We start from the raw sequence: 17,371 nt of genomic DNA, 5'->3' as shown, positions 1-17,371 counted from the left end.
ACTAGTCAGTTATATTCAGGTAAACACAGCTCCTGTGAGCACCTGGAACCCACAATTTTTGATCTGCCTGACTTTGGAGGAAGTGCCTCAGTTTCCACGTGTATAAAGCAGATGAAATCAACTATGTAGAGTTGCTGTGAGAATGTAGTGGAATGCCTCCCATAGGCTGGCACATTCTCAATCTGCTACTCACCTATTAGCTGTTAAGAATTCTTAGTGACCCAGATTTTTCTGGGGTTCTGAACTTCCCAATGCTATGATGCAATCTCTGGATAACAATCCCTCTGTAGACTGTTGGGAGGCCCTGATGGTCAGAGGTTGCCCTCTACAATGGCCTGGAAAGCTCTCTTCAAGCTTGGCAAAATGGAACAAAAATTGTTGGCAAAATTTCCAGCAGAGAATTTCCTGTTCTCTATCTGACCTTACTCAGAGAATGTCTCTAGGCCCGGATGCCTGACTTATCTCTACTGTGACCCCTGACACAGTTCCCTGCAAATGCTCTTCCCCTGCTACCTTATGGTAATTAGGTGACATGCTCTAGCTACTTTGATAAGGCCATGCAACTACTAATCCAGCTGTATGATAGGAGCGTGCCACTCCATGCAAATTAGGTGATTCCCCAGTTACCATCCCCAACCCTACATATCTCCTATACTCTGGACTAAGTTGAGCTGAGGATATTCCCATCATGTTCACAGGCCAGACAAGGCCCATCCTGCCAGTTCTGCCCCCTTTGCCCTAATGGGTGAGCAAGGGACCAAGGGGCAGGGGGTGGGGGGAGCCACACTAGAGACCTAGCCAGAGGAGAGCATCACTGTCAGTCAGAGATTGCAGCAATCATACTTTTACTGTTCACACACTCCATCATTAATTTATGATAATTTCCTACCCTTAATTAAAACTTCACTCATTAAATACATTGGGTTTCTATTTAATAATTTCTTCACTCCTTAATTCAAATATAATATTCATCGTGCATTAAAAAGTCATCAGTATTTTTAGCACCTTTATACCTAGTATTCACTAATATTTTTTTATTATGAAATGTCACTTGCTTCAGTGCGAATCAACTTACAGTGTTCCTCAATCACTATAATGGGGATATTTAAGTGACTTTTAATGTATTTATGTAACAGATGTTCTCTTGCTTCAAAGAAGCCCTCTTTTAAATATCAGTAATCCACATTATTATCTATGAACCCAATTAATTGCTAATAAAGCTACTATCACCTACACGTGATGAATAACCTGCTCTAGTAATCATGAGCAAGGAATGCAGGAAGGACTCAGGCTGCTGGTGCAATCTCATCCTCCTGGAAAAAAAACGAGAGCATTCGGATTAACCATCTGAAAACAAAGAGAGCTGCAAGGCATCTGAAATTGAACACTGACATTTTTGTTTTCAATAACTCTTTATCCTCTAACTTTCTTTAGCTTCTGTACACCGGAGACTAGCAGGGGGAATCATTAGACATGTAATAATCTATGCTTAATCCTTGGATAAAAAAGCAAAACTTTTCAGTTTAAAAACTAAAGTATTTATATTATTGACATAATGATGTAGTTCAAGGTAAAATTGATGTTACCTTGTTATTGAATAAACACCTTATGTGTGTGCTCTAAAACAAATAGCAAAATCTCTCCTTTGGAGGCAGAGAAGTAGGTGCAAGATAGATATAAGTCAGCTACACTACCTGTAAAATAACTGCAGGTATGAACTGACACGGGTTGTGCCAAGAGTGTTCAAGGCAAAGTAGACCCAAAAATATTTCACTTTTTGGTCAGACTTTGGAAAAGGATAACAGTTCAACAACCAAAAAATGATGGTCAAGAGCATTTTAATGAAAGCAAATAAAATGAAAACTGAAGAACATAGCAAAAAATGTTTTAAGGGCTTAATATGTGAGTTACAAAATAAAATGATAGTGGAGGATAAAATAAATTAATCAACATCAATACAAAGTGATTTTGGTGTCAGGCAAATCCCATGACCAGTAGGAGGGTGAAGAGCCTTGCTACCAAGCACGGTGCCCTGGGTTCAATCCCTGGAACCCACATGGCAGAAGGAGAGAATCGATTCCCACATGTTATCCTCTGACCTCTTACCTGGCTCCATGGCATGCATTCACCACCAACAAAATAAAAATGAATTTTTAAAGTAAAAAAGGACACTTTGATCCAAAGATTGGTTTTATCAACACTGCTGTAGAAAGCAATAAGCACTGGAAACAAAAAGATTTGAAGTCTGGGCTCTGTAGACCAGGCTGGTCTCGAACTCACAGAGATCCACCGGCCTTTGCCTGCCCAGGGATAGGATTAAAGGTGTGCACCACCACCACCCAGCTGGATCTAAATTAGTTTCTATGAGACCCCAGGACAGAGAAGGGTGAATGCAATGCAGGATGGCTCTGAGCAGTTCCGAGTGTCTTTGCATGCTCACCACACCACAAACCCCTGGATTTCATTATTTATTCACCTCAGCTACTCAGAAGTAAGTCACTTGCCACAGAAAGTTGATTAGCTTAGTCACAGTGAAAGTCTGGGGTAGCAGAGCTGGGTCCCAAGACCAGATTGACAGATTTCTAAAGACCATTGAACTGAAGAGATGTCACAGAAGGTATGAGCACTTACTGTTCTTCCAGGGAATCTGAGTTTGGGACCCAGGATCCATTTCTGTGGCTCACAACAGCCTGTAACTTCAGGTCCAGGATATTTTGTGCACTATGGGCATCTGCATTCATGTGTGATTATGTGTGTGTGTGTGTGTGTGTGTGTGTGTGTGTGTGTGTGCGCGCGCGCGCGCGAGCGCACACGTACACATACACAAATGCACACACACAGGCACAGCATTTAAAATAAAATTTATCTTAAAGATCACGCTCAGTTTCTGACCTCCAGTTTTTAATCAGGTCATCGGCTAGTGAGAGAAGCAACAACTAAAAGGTACATGGAGGTCTTAACTTTAAATAGCTGTTTAAATAACGGTGCCAATCAAAGTTGGAATAGACTATCAGGAGGAGAGCTAGGTTACCTCTGACTAAGCACCCAGGGTCCTGAACTTTCTGAATATTTCGACATCATCTGAAGAAAGTTCCCATCACCTTCTTCTGCTGGTCCTGCCTGCTTCATCTTTAAAGGCTTCGTGGATTCTGTGCTGAGATAGTTCTGATTTAACTAACACTGCCTGTTTCTTTCAGGTGAGAAATATTCAGACAATAACCCTAAGGTACAGTTACTGATGACATACGAGGACTCGAAGCTCACCATCCTGGTGAAACACATGAAAAATATCGTAAGTTACTCCCATGTCCAAAGAGACCAGACGCCCTCCATTGAGCAGACCATCCACCTCCTCTGGGCCATTAGTGTCGGCATTAGTAAAGAAAATGCATAATGAGTCTGATTCTGTTCCGCCAGCCAGTTCCCAAGTAATGACACAGCGACTTATTATGAAAGTTCAGCCTTAGCTTAGGCTTGCTCCTAAGCTCTTATAACTTAAATTAACCTGTATTTTTTAATCTGCATCTTTCTCACTCATTATGCTCATTACCTCATCTCCACTCTGTCCTTCCTGATTCCTCTGCCTCTGCCTGGTGACCCTGACTTTCTTCTTCTCAGAGTTCTCTCTGACCAGAAGCCCTACATATACCTTCTGCCTAGCTATTGGTTGTTTAGCTTTTCATTAAACCAAGCACAGTGATACGTCTTCACACAGTATAAAGGAATATTCTGCAACAGAAATGGGTCTAACAGCCAAGTTTAAATGAGGACCAAGCAGCCAACGGCATTGTTTTTGTCTCAGTTTGAACATGATATTTAGTGTAAAGGCTACAGAATCTCACAGGGAAAGTCATCTAATGAACACGGGCCTATACGCCAAATGAAGGTCTAAGAAAACCCTGTGAATAGTCTCTGAGAAAGCAGGAATGACTTGGTGCAGGGGAGAAACAGACTGGTTTCCAAAAATTTCTGTGGCTCATCTGACTGAGCTCAGAGGAAGACCTACTCTCTCTTACTGTGTGGCACCCTAGCTCCTATCTTCTGTCTCTGTAAAGCTAACAGCTTCTGAGGGTTTCCACCCAAAAGTCTCACTGTATCTTTATTTTTACTTCTGCATCATGATCTTAGTCATCACCTTCTTATGTCATTGTTTAGATGTATTTCTTTCTCTTCAAGGAAAAATGGGACTTTGTTATTTTGGGTGTTTGTTGGATGTCCTTGAAACAGTGTTTTTAAATTTTTTTTCTTTTTGTGCCAAACATTTCATCTTTGTTTCTTTCATTGTTAACTGGCATCTTAGTTTTTTTCTATTCAATGACATTCTGTTATCCTGATGCTTTCTTGTGTGTGTGTGTCTGTGTGTGTGTTCACAAATACATGTGTGCAATCACATTTGGAGGCTAGAAGTCAGACATTTTCTTCTATCAATCTCCATCTTACTTTTTGAGACAGGATCTCTCATTCAATCTGTAACTCACCGATTGGATGGACTGGCTGATCAGTGAGCAACAGGTAGCTTTGCACCTCCCTGGAACCACGGTGACAGAATCATGCTGCCGATCCAGCTTTTATCATGATGCTTGGGACATGAACTCAGGATCGCATGTTTGAGCATCAGGCCCTTTACCCACTGAGCCACCTTCCCAGCCCTTCCCTGGTTGTTCTTGATGCTGTAGTCCTATTTCAATGTCTGTACCTAGAGGAAGTAGGTAGTTATCCCACTCTTTGAGGTCTCTCTTTGTCAGGGAACCTACATCAACACAGCAACCCTGTCTAAGAATTCTCGGCAGGTTTCCCATTGTGTTAAACAGAAGCAAGGTTTATTTGAATGGAAGTGTTTCAAGGCCATGATCCAGCTTCAAGGTGAGAGGGAGCAAATTAGACAGAAATGTTACAATACATGGAAATTTAAATGTGATGGAACCTTAAAGGCAAGGTGAACCTTTCCTTTGAGGCCTACAGAAGAGCTTCATCAAGAATTAAAATCAGAGAGATATGGAGAAAGAAAGATCACCACCTAACAAAGGATGGTAATTCTCTGGGAGGCCAGAAAGTTTTCTGCGTCATGTGGCAAGGAAAAACTTATCTGAGTGTGAGCATAGTGAACAAAAAGGGGAACTAAGCATCACTAGCTCCTCCAAACAGGCCCTGCACGTGACATGGCTACCAGAGACAACTCATGATGTGAAGGCAACAATCTCCTCACCACATGACATGTGTCTGGTACACACTACATTTAGTGACATGGCTACCAGAGACAACTCATGATATGAAGGCAACAATCTCCTCACCACATGACATGTGTCTGGTACACACTACATTTAATAAATATTTATTCAGTGAACAAGAACTTGGCATAACGTGCAGGGGATGCATCCATTAGAAGACTTCATGTTAGCCAGAGAGTCCAGGACATTTCTCACTAAATCTGTAGTGTTCACAGTTGTCAGGTCTTGAAATATCTGAACATATACTTTCAAGGTTTAGTAGATGTTTTATTTATTAAAATAACTTCCTGAAAATGTAGCACCATCAATAGAGTCCTTGCCGAGGTTCAGTCTCCAGCACTGCCTAAAGCAGGCGTGGTAACACACATCTGAAATCCTAGCACTTGGGAGACAGAAGCAGGGGTATCAGAAGTTTAGGGTCATCCCCAGTTATGTAGCACATTTGGGGCCAGCCTGATAAACTAAAAATCTCTGTCTCAAAATGAAGTAATTACCCTCCATTGTTTCAAGTAAGAAAACTGTTGTAAATCAGAGTAGCAGTTGCTCCAGAAATTTTTACATTGGAACATGAGGATTAAGTCAAATATAATTTATGGCTACATGTGTGTTCATGGCTCTTGATCATCTATATCATCATGTGACAAAAAGAATAGTAAGAAATAGTGCTAAGTCTAAAGAGTTTATATAAATTTGTTGTCTACTTTTTAGCCATGAAAACAGTCCCCTTGGAAATGACCTATTTATTTCAGTAATGTTTTCACTACTCAAAACAATTTAGAAGAATGCCTGTTGAAATTGCTTTCGTATCTGACATGCAAATCTCACAGTGATCTGGATGACTTTTTTCAATGGCCATGCCTAATTTTTGATCAAAAACAATATTAACTAAGTTGGTCACCTAGTCCATCCAACCAATGAATTTCAAAATTACATTTGACAGTTTCCGGAAAAAAAATGCATTTTACACTCACGAAGTCAAGCCTACCAATGAGGCCATTCAAAGCCAGGAAGAATAGGTGGTAAGCGCTAGAATGAGATACGGAGAAAAAGTGAGTAAAGAGCCAACAGTCACAAGGTCCCCCTGAGGGTTCAAAGGGGCATGGCTGTGTGATGTCAGTGCCCACAGAACATTATCAATACTGGCTCAATGCTCTCTCTCCATCTACTTCCTGCCTCTGCTTTTAGTCTTTCTTGTTTGTTTTGCTTTGTTTGCTCTGTTTTGAGGTAGGTTCTCACTATGCATCCAGGCTGGCCTGGAACTCACTATGTGCCCTCAAGCTGGCCATGACCCTCCTGCCTCAGCCTCCAGAGCACTAAGGTTACACAGGCATCCATCATGGTGATTCTGGGTTTTCTCCTTCCCAATCTACTGACATGGAGAAAGTCATAACTCCAAGTTTCAGCTTGAGATCTCTTCTCTTTTTCTACCTTTAGCTTCACAACTTCCAATTCTTGTCATTTTCTTTACAACCTCTTTTTCATTGTTCTCCCCAAATCCAGAGCTGGTTAGAAGGCTTCTCAAAATTCCCATCAGCATCTCAAACTCAGTACGCTCCAAATCCAACTTTTGATAGCTACCCCCTAAGCACGAGTCTCATCTTGTCCATCACCATTTCACTCTCTGCCTTTAAGTGACACATGCTGAAGCTTTTAGCCATTCAATTCCACTCCTCTTACAAGATACATCTATCCTATCTGGAGATTCTATTTATTTGTAGCATAAACCCAGAAGTTCAGACTTTCCCATCTGCATTGCTTCAAATCACCATCATTCCCCACCTAAACCATCGCTCTATCCTTTTAAAGTTTTGTTTGCTTCTGCCCCTGTTGCTTTTCATCTGTACTAAATTCAGTAGCTCTAATACTGCTGTGGGAAGAAAGTCCCATTCCTGCCAATTCTTTCTTCAGAGGCCTTTGAAGTTTCATCTGATGTACAATGAAATCAAGATACCTAATGTCATCCAAAATTGTGCACGTCTAGTTGCTTGATAGGCTCAACCTCGGCTCTGACCTCAATCTCTCCATCCATCCCAGCCTCAGTGCTCCTTACTCTGCCTGGAATATGAAGGCATGTTGCTGCCCCAGGACCTTTGTACCCACTGATGGGCCAGACATACATGTCAGACATGTCATTGTCATCTCTTCAGTGAGTCCTCTGTCATATGAAAGACAGCCCTCCAATCCTATTCAGTTGTCGCTTCAAATCTGTCAAATACTATTTTCAAATAGCGGATCATTTCTCATATAGACAACTGATAGCTAGGATTCTTTTCAAATTTGAAAGCCATCTCCAAAGTTCTCTGCGTGTTTCAGACATTGTTTATTTTGTGTGTGTGTGTGTGTGTGTGTGTGTGTGTGTGTGTGTGTGTGTGTATTTAGATGCACATGGGTGTAGGTGTCTATGGAGGCCAGAAACATCTGATGTTCTGGAGCTGGTGATACAGGAGGTAGTGGATTGCTCACTGTGGGTGCTGAGAACAGAACTTAGTTCTTATACAGGAGCAGTATACACTCTTAACGGCTGAGCCATCTCTGCTGCCCTCAGAGTGTTGCTAAACCATTATTTCTCCCACTCATCTGAAAATAGGTTATATTTTAATATGGGGGACACAAAAATATCTACAAATTATTAAACTATTTCCTTTGCCTATTTCCAGTCCTAATTGTTATTTAATTTTAAATCTTTCAATGTGTTCATGTACCAAAGCAATCAGACTCCAGAAGTTGTGCTTGATTTTATATTAATATTAAAGTGAATTATTATGCCCAAACTCCTGTTGTATTATATTAAGTTTGATGAAAGGAATTGTTTATCTTATATTAAATCTTCAAAGCTTTGTTCTAGGAACCCCTTTCCTCCTGTGAGAACACAGACTCAAACAAAACTGCTTTAAAATATCCTTTCTCGTTCAAAAAAGCATAATATGAGTTACTCTAGTGATCACAGCCGACAAATGGCTGCAGTTATACAGAGGCATGGTCAAGACATCTAACAATATTTCAGCTTGTATGGCACAGAAACTTTTATCATCATTTGGACTTGAAATATTTTGTAAAACTCTAGGGCTCTTCCAGGTTCCCCGTTTTAGATACTCTTCCCACTGTTTCTGCAGTGTTCCCATGTGCATATCCTCCTGAGATCAGAGTCTCTCCTGGTGTGCACAGTGTCTCCTCTTTGTGTCCCTTTGACCCAATTTGAATATTCCCAGGCCCTCGAAGTTACCACTAGGATGAGCCAGTGGTTCTAAATCTCCCCATTATGTCTCTCTGTCACACCAAGTCAGAAGTTGTTTAGAATGAGCTGCAAGTGATGTCCCAACACACAGGAGTTGCCTGGCTGGGCAATGATCTCAGAGGACACAAGACAGGAGGAAACGCTGGCTTATGAAGGAAAGATAAAACAGAGTCAGCCATCTCAAAAACAAGCCCATGTGTTTCCAATTCACAAAAGACACTTCGCTTTGTTCATGTGCTTATTGGTCATTTGTACTTCTTTGTTTGAAAAGTGTCTCTTTCATTCATTTGCCAGTTTTATTGTTTGAAGTAGGCATTTTTGTTTTTTTTTTTCAGTTTTTTAGCTTGGATATTAATTCCCTGACAAATGAGTTCTTTGCTAAGGTTCTTTCCTAGTTTACAGTCTGTATTTTCTACTTATTTCTTTTGCTGTGCCAAAGCTTTTAAATGCAATGCAATCCCATTTGGAAATCTTTCCCATTATTTTCTTAGCTATTGCTGATCCGTTTAGAAAGTCGCTGCTTATGCCTAGATCTTGGAGTGTTCCTCCTGTATTCGGCTAGTGGTTCAGCATTTTAGGTCTGCCATTGGGTCTGTTACATAGTGTGAGCTGATTTTTGTTTGCCAGGAGAGACAATCTAGTTTCAGTCTTTAATTTTCTTTAATCTGTGTGAGTGTTTTTAGCTGTGTGTGTGTGTGTGTGTGTGTGTGTGTGTGTGTGTGTGTGTGTGTGTGTGTGAACCATGCATGTACATTGTCTATAGACGCCAGACAGGGGCGACAAGTTCCCTGGAACTGGAGGGACAGACTATTGTGAGCCATCATGTATGTGCTGGGAATCAAACCCAGACCCTCTTCAACAGCAGCTAGTGTACTTAACCACTGTCTTTCTAGCTACTGTTTTCCCTTTGCCCAATACCACTTGTTAAAAGAATCTGTTTTTTGCCTATTTTTTATTATTATTTTAAATTCTCTCTCTCTCTCTCTCTCTCTGTGTGTGTGTGTGTGTGTGTGTGTGTGTGTGTGTGTGTGTGTGTGTGCACTTGAGTTCAGGTGCCTGCAGGAGCCAAAAGAGAGTGTCATACTACCTGGAGCTGGAGTTACAGGCAGTTGTAAGCCTCCTGACATGGGTCCTAGAAACTGAACAAGGGTCCTCTGGAAGAGCAGCCAGCACTTTTAATTGCTGAGTCGTCTCTTCAATACTCAGATCTTTCCTATATTTTTAATAGCTTTATCAAAATCAGATAGCTGTAGCTGTGAGGGTTTCTTTTTTCTGTGCCCTAACTAACCTGCTGTTTTCTTGTCACCATGGTTCTGTGGTACAGTTGAAGCCAGCCGCTGGGATACCTCCTGCACTTCTCTTTCTGATAAGGATTGTTAGTAACTCTAGGTCTTTGTGCTTTCATTGAAATGTTGACTTGGAATAGAAGGGATTTGCAAAGAATGTCATTGGAATTTTCCTAGAGACTCCACTGAATGTGTAGCACCCTTGGTATTGTGGGCATTTGCTTAATGTTGATGGGATGTTTGCCCAACCATGTAGGGCCTTCCAAGGTCTTCCTTCTTAGAAATCATTATTAACATCCTCTTTTGAGTTTATACCTAAGTGTTACGTTTTTGCTACATTCTATGAATAGAATGATTTTTCTTGACTTCTTTTCAGTCAGTGAGTTTTTTGCCACATAGAAAATCTAAAAGTTTGTAAGTTTGATTTTTATACACTTTGATGAGTGTATTTGTAATCCTGAATGATGACCAATTATTTTTCAAAGAAATCAATCCTCCATTTTTCTATGAACTTATTACCATCAATCTCCTTTTAATACCAACAGCTTTAATCTTTGTTTTCATTTTTTATTTTGTTGCCAGGTGTCTATGAGACTTTGCTGTCCATATGTTCTCAAAATTTCCTTTGAAATACTCTTTCTAATATCTTGCCTTATCGGCCTTTCAATATTTAGGTTCCTGACTGAAGCTAATCTTGAAACTAATCTCCTACTTTAATATATTGTGACTTCAAAGATAATAGGAAATTCCCCCCAAATTTAAATCTCTATTTTTAATCTTTCTCTGAATTCCATTTTTACATTTCTAACTGTCTAAAGGACATTTATACTTTGATATCTTTTCGTCTCAAAAATTCCAAGTTGCTCCTCTACTTTCCACAAAGACCTTTTCTAACTCTGGCACTACTTGTTACTTAGTTTCTGTGTCACCCTCACCTAATGAATGACTAAAACTTCACTCTAACTTATATTCCGTCTTTCAATTATATTATTCTTATACATAGTTATCAACAAATCCATTCAGTTCCCTTTCATGTCTATTATGCTCTAAATGCTATTCAATATTTTCTATTCATCTGTGAATTATTTACTAGTTGCTCTGATATTCTTTCCTTTGTTTCAGTATTTCAGACATGTCCAACCTTTTAACACTGTTACATGACAATGTCATCTACAAAATTCACACTCAAGAAACTGTAGAATTAAGTTACAAAAAAACACACTCAGAGGTTCACATTCATAGCTTTCTTGGGATTCTGCAAACACAGGGCATAAATAACACAAGCCACAGAGGAGATAGAATAGAAAAATGTTACAGATTTATTCACAAGCAAATACTTAAAGACAATAAGTCCAATTTTAAATTTGTCAAACATTCTTATCTACCACTATATTTTGGGTGTCCAGACATGTATTGCAACTCAGTTGCAAGTGTTTTAAGAATATCTCCATTTTTCAGTGCGTTAAAGGACTCTTCACTAATAGCATAAACACTAAAATACTGCATGGGAGCTCGTGTACACTCTGAGTTAAAACTCAAATCCAAAACCCATGGGTCTTCATTTTGCCTAACACCTCAGCTGTGTTCACCCCAGTTCCTTGGGATATTCAGTGCTGCATTCTTCTTTGGACCTTCCTTCTTCACTGTTTCCCTCAGGAGAAACTGTTCTCCTCACATACTTTTTCAAATACTGAAACCAAATGCAGAAGAACAGAAGGACATTTTTAAACAGTGAGAAAAAAGGAAAGCACCAGGAAAGATGAAGTAGTGTAGGAAGAAACCACCTGAAAAACAGAGAAGTTGGATGGCAGCACAGGATCTTCTAAGTATCCAACAACAGAGTCCTCAACTTGGGATTTTGTGAGCAAAGATAATATCTTCAAAGACATGAGAAAAGAAAGAAACACACACACACACACATACACACACACACACACACACAGAGAGAGAGAGAGAGAGAGAGAGAGAGAGAGAGAGAGAGAGAGAAAGAGAGAGAGAGAGACCCAAGCAGGCAAACTGCAAACAAACGAAAAAGCTACCGTTTTATATCTTCCAAGTTTTCTAATAAAAACTAAAGCAACATCATGAAATAATTTGTCCTTTATAGCACAGGTAGCTAGAGCTGCAGTTTTTCTTCTGAGCACCCCTTTAGCCGTAGCCTCCAAATGTTGGTATGTTGTTTTCCATTGTCCTTCAGTTTAAAATTATTCTAATTGATTCCATCTTTGTGAATTATTTGGATATGCATTGTTTTGTTACCAACTGTTTAGAAAACTGTCAGAGGCAGGGCTGTCTGCAATATCTACTTTAATTCCACTGTGGTCCCGAGTCAGAGAATTGAGGGAAAGAGGGAGGCAAAGATACCCACCCACTTCCAGAAACTGATTGGGAATCAAATCCATCAATACAACTTAGAAAGTCAAATTTGCTTACAGAGATGATGGTTGCTCCTAAGGACATCTTAAGGATGTTATAAACCAAAAACTAGGGCCTGGGCCTGTAGTTCAGTGTGTGCTGAGGCTGGAAAAGTGTTTCCTCAGTGTGCACCAAAACCCTGGTCTCAGCCTCATACCTGGTGGTAAAGTCTTAGAATACCGGCAAGAGCGCGGGAGAAGTAAGAGGATCCAAAGGCAATTCAAGGACATAGTTCACGTGATCCGAGTCTCTCTAGATTGACTGAGAGCACTCAGTGCAGCTTGTCAAATGCTCCAGGTGTGGCTGTAAAGAATCTGCACAGCCACTACTTGGTGAGGAGCTTGGTGAATGTCAGTTAGGTCATGCTTGTTAATATCAAATTTCTCAAGCCTTCGACTGTCCTAGTGATTTTGTATACATTAGCTCTATGAGTTACTAAGAGACGGGTGTTAAAATTTCCAAATGCAAACACATAATCCTTCATGAGCATTTGAATTAAATTCTCTAGATTACTACCATTTATCATTGTTCCTGATAGCACTTTCTACTCTCATCCTTTGCTTGATTGTGATATAGATGGTTCAGTTTTCTCTTGAGTGATACTAATACATCTTTTCTAGACTTTGACTTTTCTTTGTATCAAATGTATCTTTGTTCTTCTTCTTTTGCTTCATTGCATTGTGTTGACAGAGGTTTCTGTCCCACCCAGTCCCACAGTCATTCAGTTCCAAAGAAATACACAGGGGTCTACATTAATCATCAACTGGTTGGCCTATTAGCTCAGGCTTCTTATTAACTAATTCTTACATCTTAACCCATAATTCTTGTCTGTGTTAGCCACAAGGCTTGGTACCTTTCATCAGCAAGGTGTTCTCAACTGTGTCCTCTACATCTGGGTGAACAACTGCAGACTGACTCTTTCCTCTTCCCAGAATTCTCTTGTTCTCATTGCCCTGCCTCCACTTCCTGCCTGGTCACCCCACCTATACTTCCTGCCTGGCTACTGGCCAATCAGTGTTTTATTAAAATAATACAAGTAACAGGATAAAAGACCATTGTTCCACAGCAGTTTTGTAGGTAGGATCTCACTATGTAGACTGGGCTGGTTGTCATGTGGGTGCACAGGTATGTGCACATAGATATGTGCACATATAGAGGCCAAGTGTTGGTGTCTGGTGCCTTTCTCTGCTGCTCTCCATCTTTTCTGAGACAGAGTTTCACTGAATTTGGGGATTGTCCCTTCAGCTAAACTGCCTGGCTAATGATCCCTCCTTAATTCATTTGTTTTCAGAAGTTTAAAATTAAGCTCTCTCAGGTTTTATGTGGAGTTTGTTAGCATGTTGGGCAGCCACTCTGTTGAAGGAGTGGCAGGCAGCGTTCCCAGAGCCAGGCCGCCCGCATGGTTAGCTTTACACCCGAAATAATTACATGAGAACTGTATTCTTTTAAACATTGCTTGGCCCATTAGCTTCAGCCTCTTACTGGCTAACTCTCACACCTCGATTAACCCATATTTAGTAATCTGTGTAGCACCATGAGGTGGTAGCTTACCAGGAAAGATCTTAACCTGTGTCCATCTTGGAGAGGAGATCTATGGCAACTGCCTGGAGAGGAGAGGCATGACATCTGGCTGACTGCCTTCTTCCTCCAAGAACTCTGTTTTGTCTACGCTGCCTATCTAAACTGCTGTCCTATCAAAGGCCAAGCAGTTTCTTTATTAATTAACCAATGAAAGCAACAGATAGATAGTAGACCCACCTACATCACAGAAGCAATGTGATTGGTATGTATTAGGTCAAAAAAGGTCTTTAATATATCGGAGTTTGACTTCTGTGAGCTGTTAAAGACATTAAAGGTAAAATATTTTTAAAATGCAAACATCCCTTGGTTGCAGGAAACCCCTGAAAATCCTATTCCCTTATATTAAGTGATATAGTTTTTCTGGAAACCCACACAGAAAATGGTATAGTTTGCTTATAATGCTAACTATAGTATGACTATTATAGAAATAGCTGTTATGTTATTTAGGTAATAATCATGAAGGAAAACATGTTTTCAGCATAGGCACAATTTAAAAGTTAATTTTTATCTGTTGTTGGTTGCATCCAAGCTGAAACCGCAGAATCCACAGATGTAGAAGACTGGTTGACGACTGACACACTCTGTGTGTGTGTGTGTGTGTGTGTGTGTGTGTGTGTGCGCGCGCGCGCGCGTGCGTGTGCAAGAATGTGTGCACACTGCTGAAGTGATCACAGCAATGAGTGGCTCATGCCCTTGAAGACACTGGAGAGATGATTCTGCAGTTAAGAGAACAGCTTGTGCTGCTCTTACAGAAGATCAGAGTTTGTTTCCCAGAAACCACTTGGAGTGACTCACAACTGCCTGTAACTCTAGCTGCAGGAATTCTCTAACTACTATGTGCACATATTCACATGCAGGCATACACATATACTTAATTTTAAAATAATATTAAATAATTATTTTTTAAAAGAAAACTAACAAAGTATCCTGATGTTTTGTCTCTGCTTGATCATGGCCCTCTCAAAATGGTAAATACATAAAAGTTAGACTTTTTAATAACTTTTTTTAAAAGTAAGTCTTGAAAATCAATAATATGAGCCCATGAAAAGGCTTAAATTGGTGTGAAATGAAGCAGAGAACATCCTGATTTAATTCATGAGAACCTGAAATCATTCCATTCATATTGACCAACACATGTGAGTTGGAAAGATGATTATAGTATTTAAGTTTAAAAAAAAAAGAGTACCAGACACTTCTGCCTTATACTTCAGCTGTTGTTTGTGACACAGCACTTAATCTGATGACTGACTTGGACATAGACATTCCAGTTTTTCAGGCATGTAGACAGACGAGAAAATGTTTTTACCATGTTCTTATGTTTCTGGCACCTAACTCAGGCTTTGAAAATTCTATCATATTTTAATTATGGCCAGTTGATTTCCACTGAAGCTTACATTATTCAATGATTGGAGGCATTTAAGTTCAAAAATGATGGAGAATTCTCATAAATTATTCATCAGAAAGATAATAATGGATTAAATACAATTAAGCTTTAGATTAACGTAATAAAGGCTTCACAGTGTCTGATGACTCTAAGCCATCTGCAACTTCATCGCTCTTCCTAGAAAGCTCGATCTAGAAGCACCCTGAATTATTTTACTTTCTTCATATAGACTCATATAAGTCTATAGAAAAAAAAAACCTCCAATGAAATAAGCAATACTAACTTGTGCATTATTTTAAGAAAGTGGTCCAGGATCAGCAAGATCCTCAGTGAGTAAAGGCACTTTCTGCTAAAACTGCCCACCTGGAGTTTGGTCCCCAGGACTTGAATGATAAGAAAGAACTTACTCCTTCAGATTGTCCTCTGACCTCCACATGTGTGCCATGGCCTACAGGAACACATACGTACAGACAGATCAGTTAGACATCAACATCATGAACAAAGACTAGTATGCACGCACACCTTTTAAATTCAACTACATTGTTCATCGCCTATGCTTCATTCTTGAGTTAAGGAGAAAAATCCTACTAATAAATTCTAAGGTCATCTGAAACACTTCATTCTGTTCTTTTAGAATGGAATGGCACTTTTTTTAAAAAAATTACTTATGAAGAGTGTAAAGGAGTGCACAGGTGTATGATGGTGTGTATGCCGATAGATGCCGTGTGGAGGTCAGAGGTCAACATCAGATATCTTCCTCTCCAACCTTAGTTATTGAGACAGAGGCTCTCATTGAACCTGGGGCTCATGAGATAGCCATCTGGCTAGTCAATCCCCACCAACCTCCAGAGTCCATCTCCTAGCAGTGAGGTCACAGGCATGTGTCACAACGCCCAGTTTATTTTGTAGGGTCTAGGCATCTAAACGAAGGTCTACATATTTGCCAATAAGCACTACTTTGCCCGTATTCCCAGCCTTCTAAGACTGTTTTTCAAATAATTCATCAGGCATCACTAAAATCCTTTTAATGCGTGCTCGTATTAAATTTATGGAATATACAGTATTTTTCAAAGCTTTAAGTGAAGCATTGCTTTCTATTATTGTTATTTTTATTTTGTTGCTATGAGGCAGAGTCTCATGGACCCCAAGCTAGTCTCAATCTCAAGATCCCTCTGCCTCTAACTCTCCAGGGCAGGAATTACAGGTATGGACCACCACACCTAACTCATAGAAGAAGTGATTTTTAAAACACTGAAGTTTCGTTAACAGGAACACATATGTATGGTGACAAAACAATAGCAGATGTATTTGAGACATTGATTTCATCTGTGGAGAATAGTTAATGATAATATGAGTCCCCCTTCTGCCTTCAATAGGGATCTCTACATGGTATCTGTCCAATTAAATGTGAGTACCACAACCAGTCCACAAGAATAAAGGACCATGTTTATTTCTTTCTGATTCATCTTTTCTACTCCACAAGCAAAAAATAAAATGGAAACAAAACTGTAGGAGAGAAAGAGAGGGTATAAGAATGTCCCACAGCACACCGCTCACTCAGCCACTCATCTAGATGAGCACGTGTTTGCTTTTAATGGTCGGGTAAACACTGTGACCAAAATCAACCTGGGGTTTATCTCACATTGAAATTTATAGCCCATCACAGTGGGAAGCCAGGGCAGAAACTCAAGGAAGTAATTCAAAGCAGAAGTTGAAACAGAGAACTTTTCAAAGTCAACCTGGTCTATAGAGTTTCAGGACAGTCAGGGCTACATGATAAAACCCTATTTTGGAACACACACACAGGGAGAGGGAGAGAGAGAGAGAATATGAAGGAACATAGCATGCTAACTCCATGTTGTACTCAGTTTGCTTTTTTATGTGACCCAGGACCACCTGCCTAAGGGTAGCACTGTCCACAGTTCCCTGGGTCCACCCACATTAACCATTAATGGTGAGAATGTCCCCAAAGACTTGTGACAGGATTGATAAGCAAACCTAGGAAACTGCCATGCACATCTCTCTAAAAAGACAATGACCCTCAAGACCTTGGAGCAGATCCTTAGGGGGAATCTGAAAAGAAGATATTTTTTAGCACAGACATAATAGCTCAATTCTTGTTGTTCCCCTGAAGATCCTACAGTGCTAAAAGATACAGGTTTCAGCTAATGCTGAAGCAACTCTATGAGTTACTTTTCTGAAAAGTGGTGGTCTGACTAAGTTACTGGCTGTGAAGTCACTT

General features: G+C 40.0%; 1 protein-coding gene across 3 annotated transcripts in view; it reads left to right on the top strand.

Annotated features, from left to right (window-relative positions):
* Pik3c2g (phosphatidylinositol-4-phosphate 3-kinase catalytic subunit type 2 gamma) overlaps window positions 1-17,371 on the top strand; it is a 309,971-nt gene that overhangs the window by 277,635 nt on the left and 14,965 nt on the right. For all 3 annotated transcript variants that reach the window (XM_075981920.1, XM_075981919.1, XM_075981918.1), the window contains one exon: window positions 3,198-3,292. In XM_075981920.1, coding sequence (XP_075838035.1) covers window positions 3,198-3,292 — 95 coding nt within the window. The remainder of the gene's footprint in view (window positions 1-3,197; window positions 3,293-17,371) is intronic.

This window comes from Microtus pennsylvanicus, chromosome 8 (assembly GCF_037038515.1).
Source record: "Microtus pennsylvanicus isolate mMicPen1 chromosome 8, mMicPen1.hap1, whole genome shotgun sequence".
In the NCBI taxonomy this organism is placed as follows: domain Eukaryota; kingdom Metazoa; phylum Chordata; class Mammalia; order Rodentia; family Cricetidae; genus Microtus; species Microtus pennsylvanicus.
The sequence above is the reverse complement of the archived record's forward strand: the minus strand, read 5'-3'. Positions and strand labels throughout refer to the sequence as shown.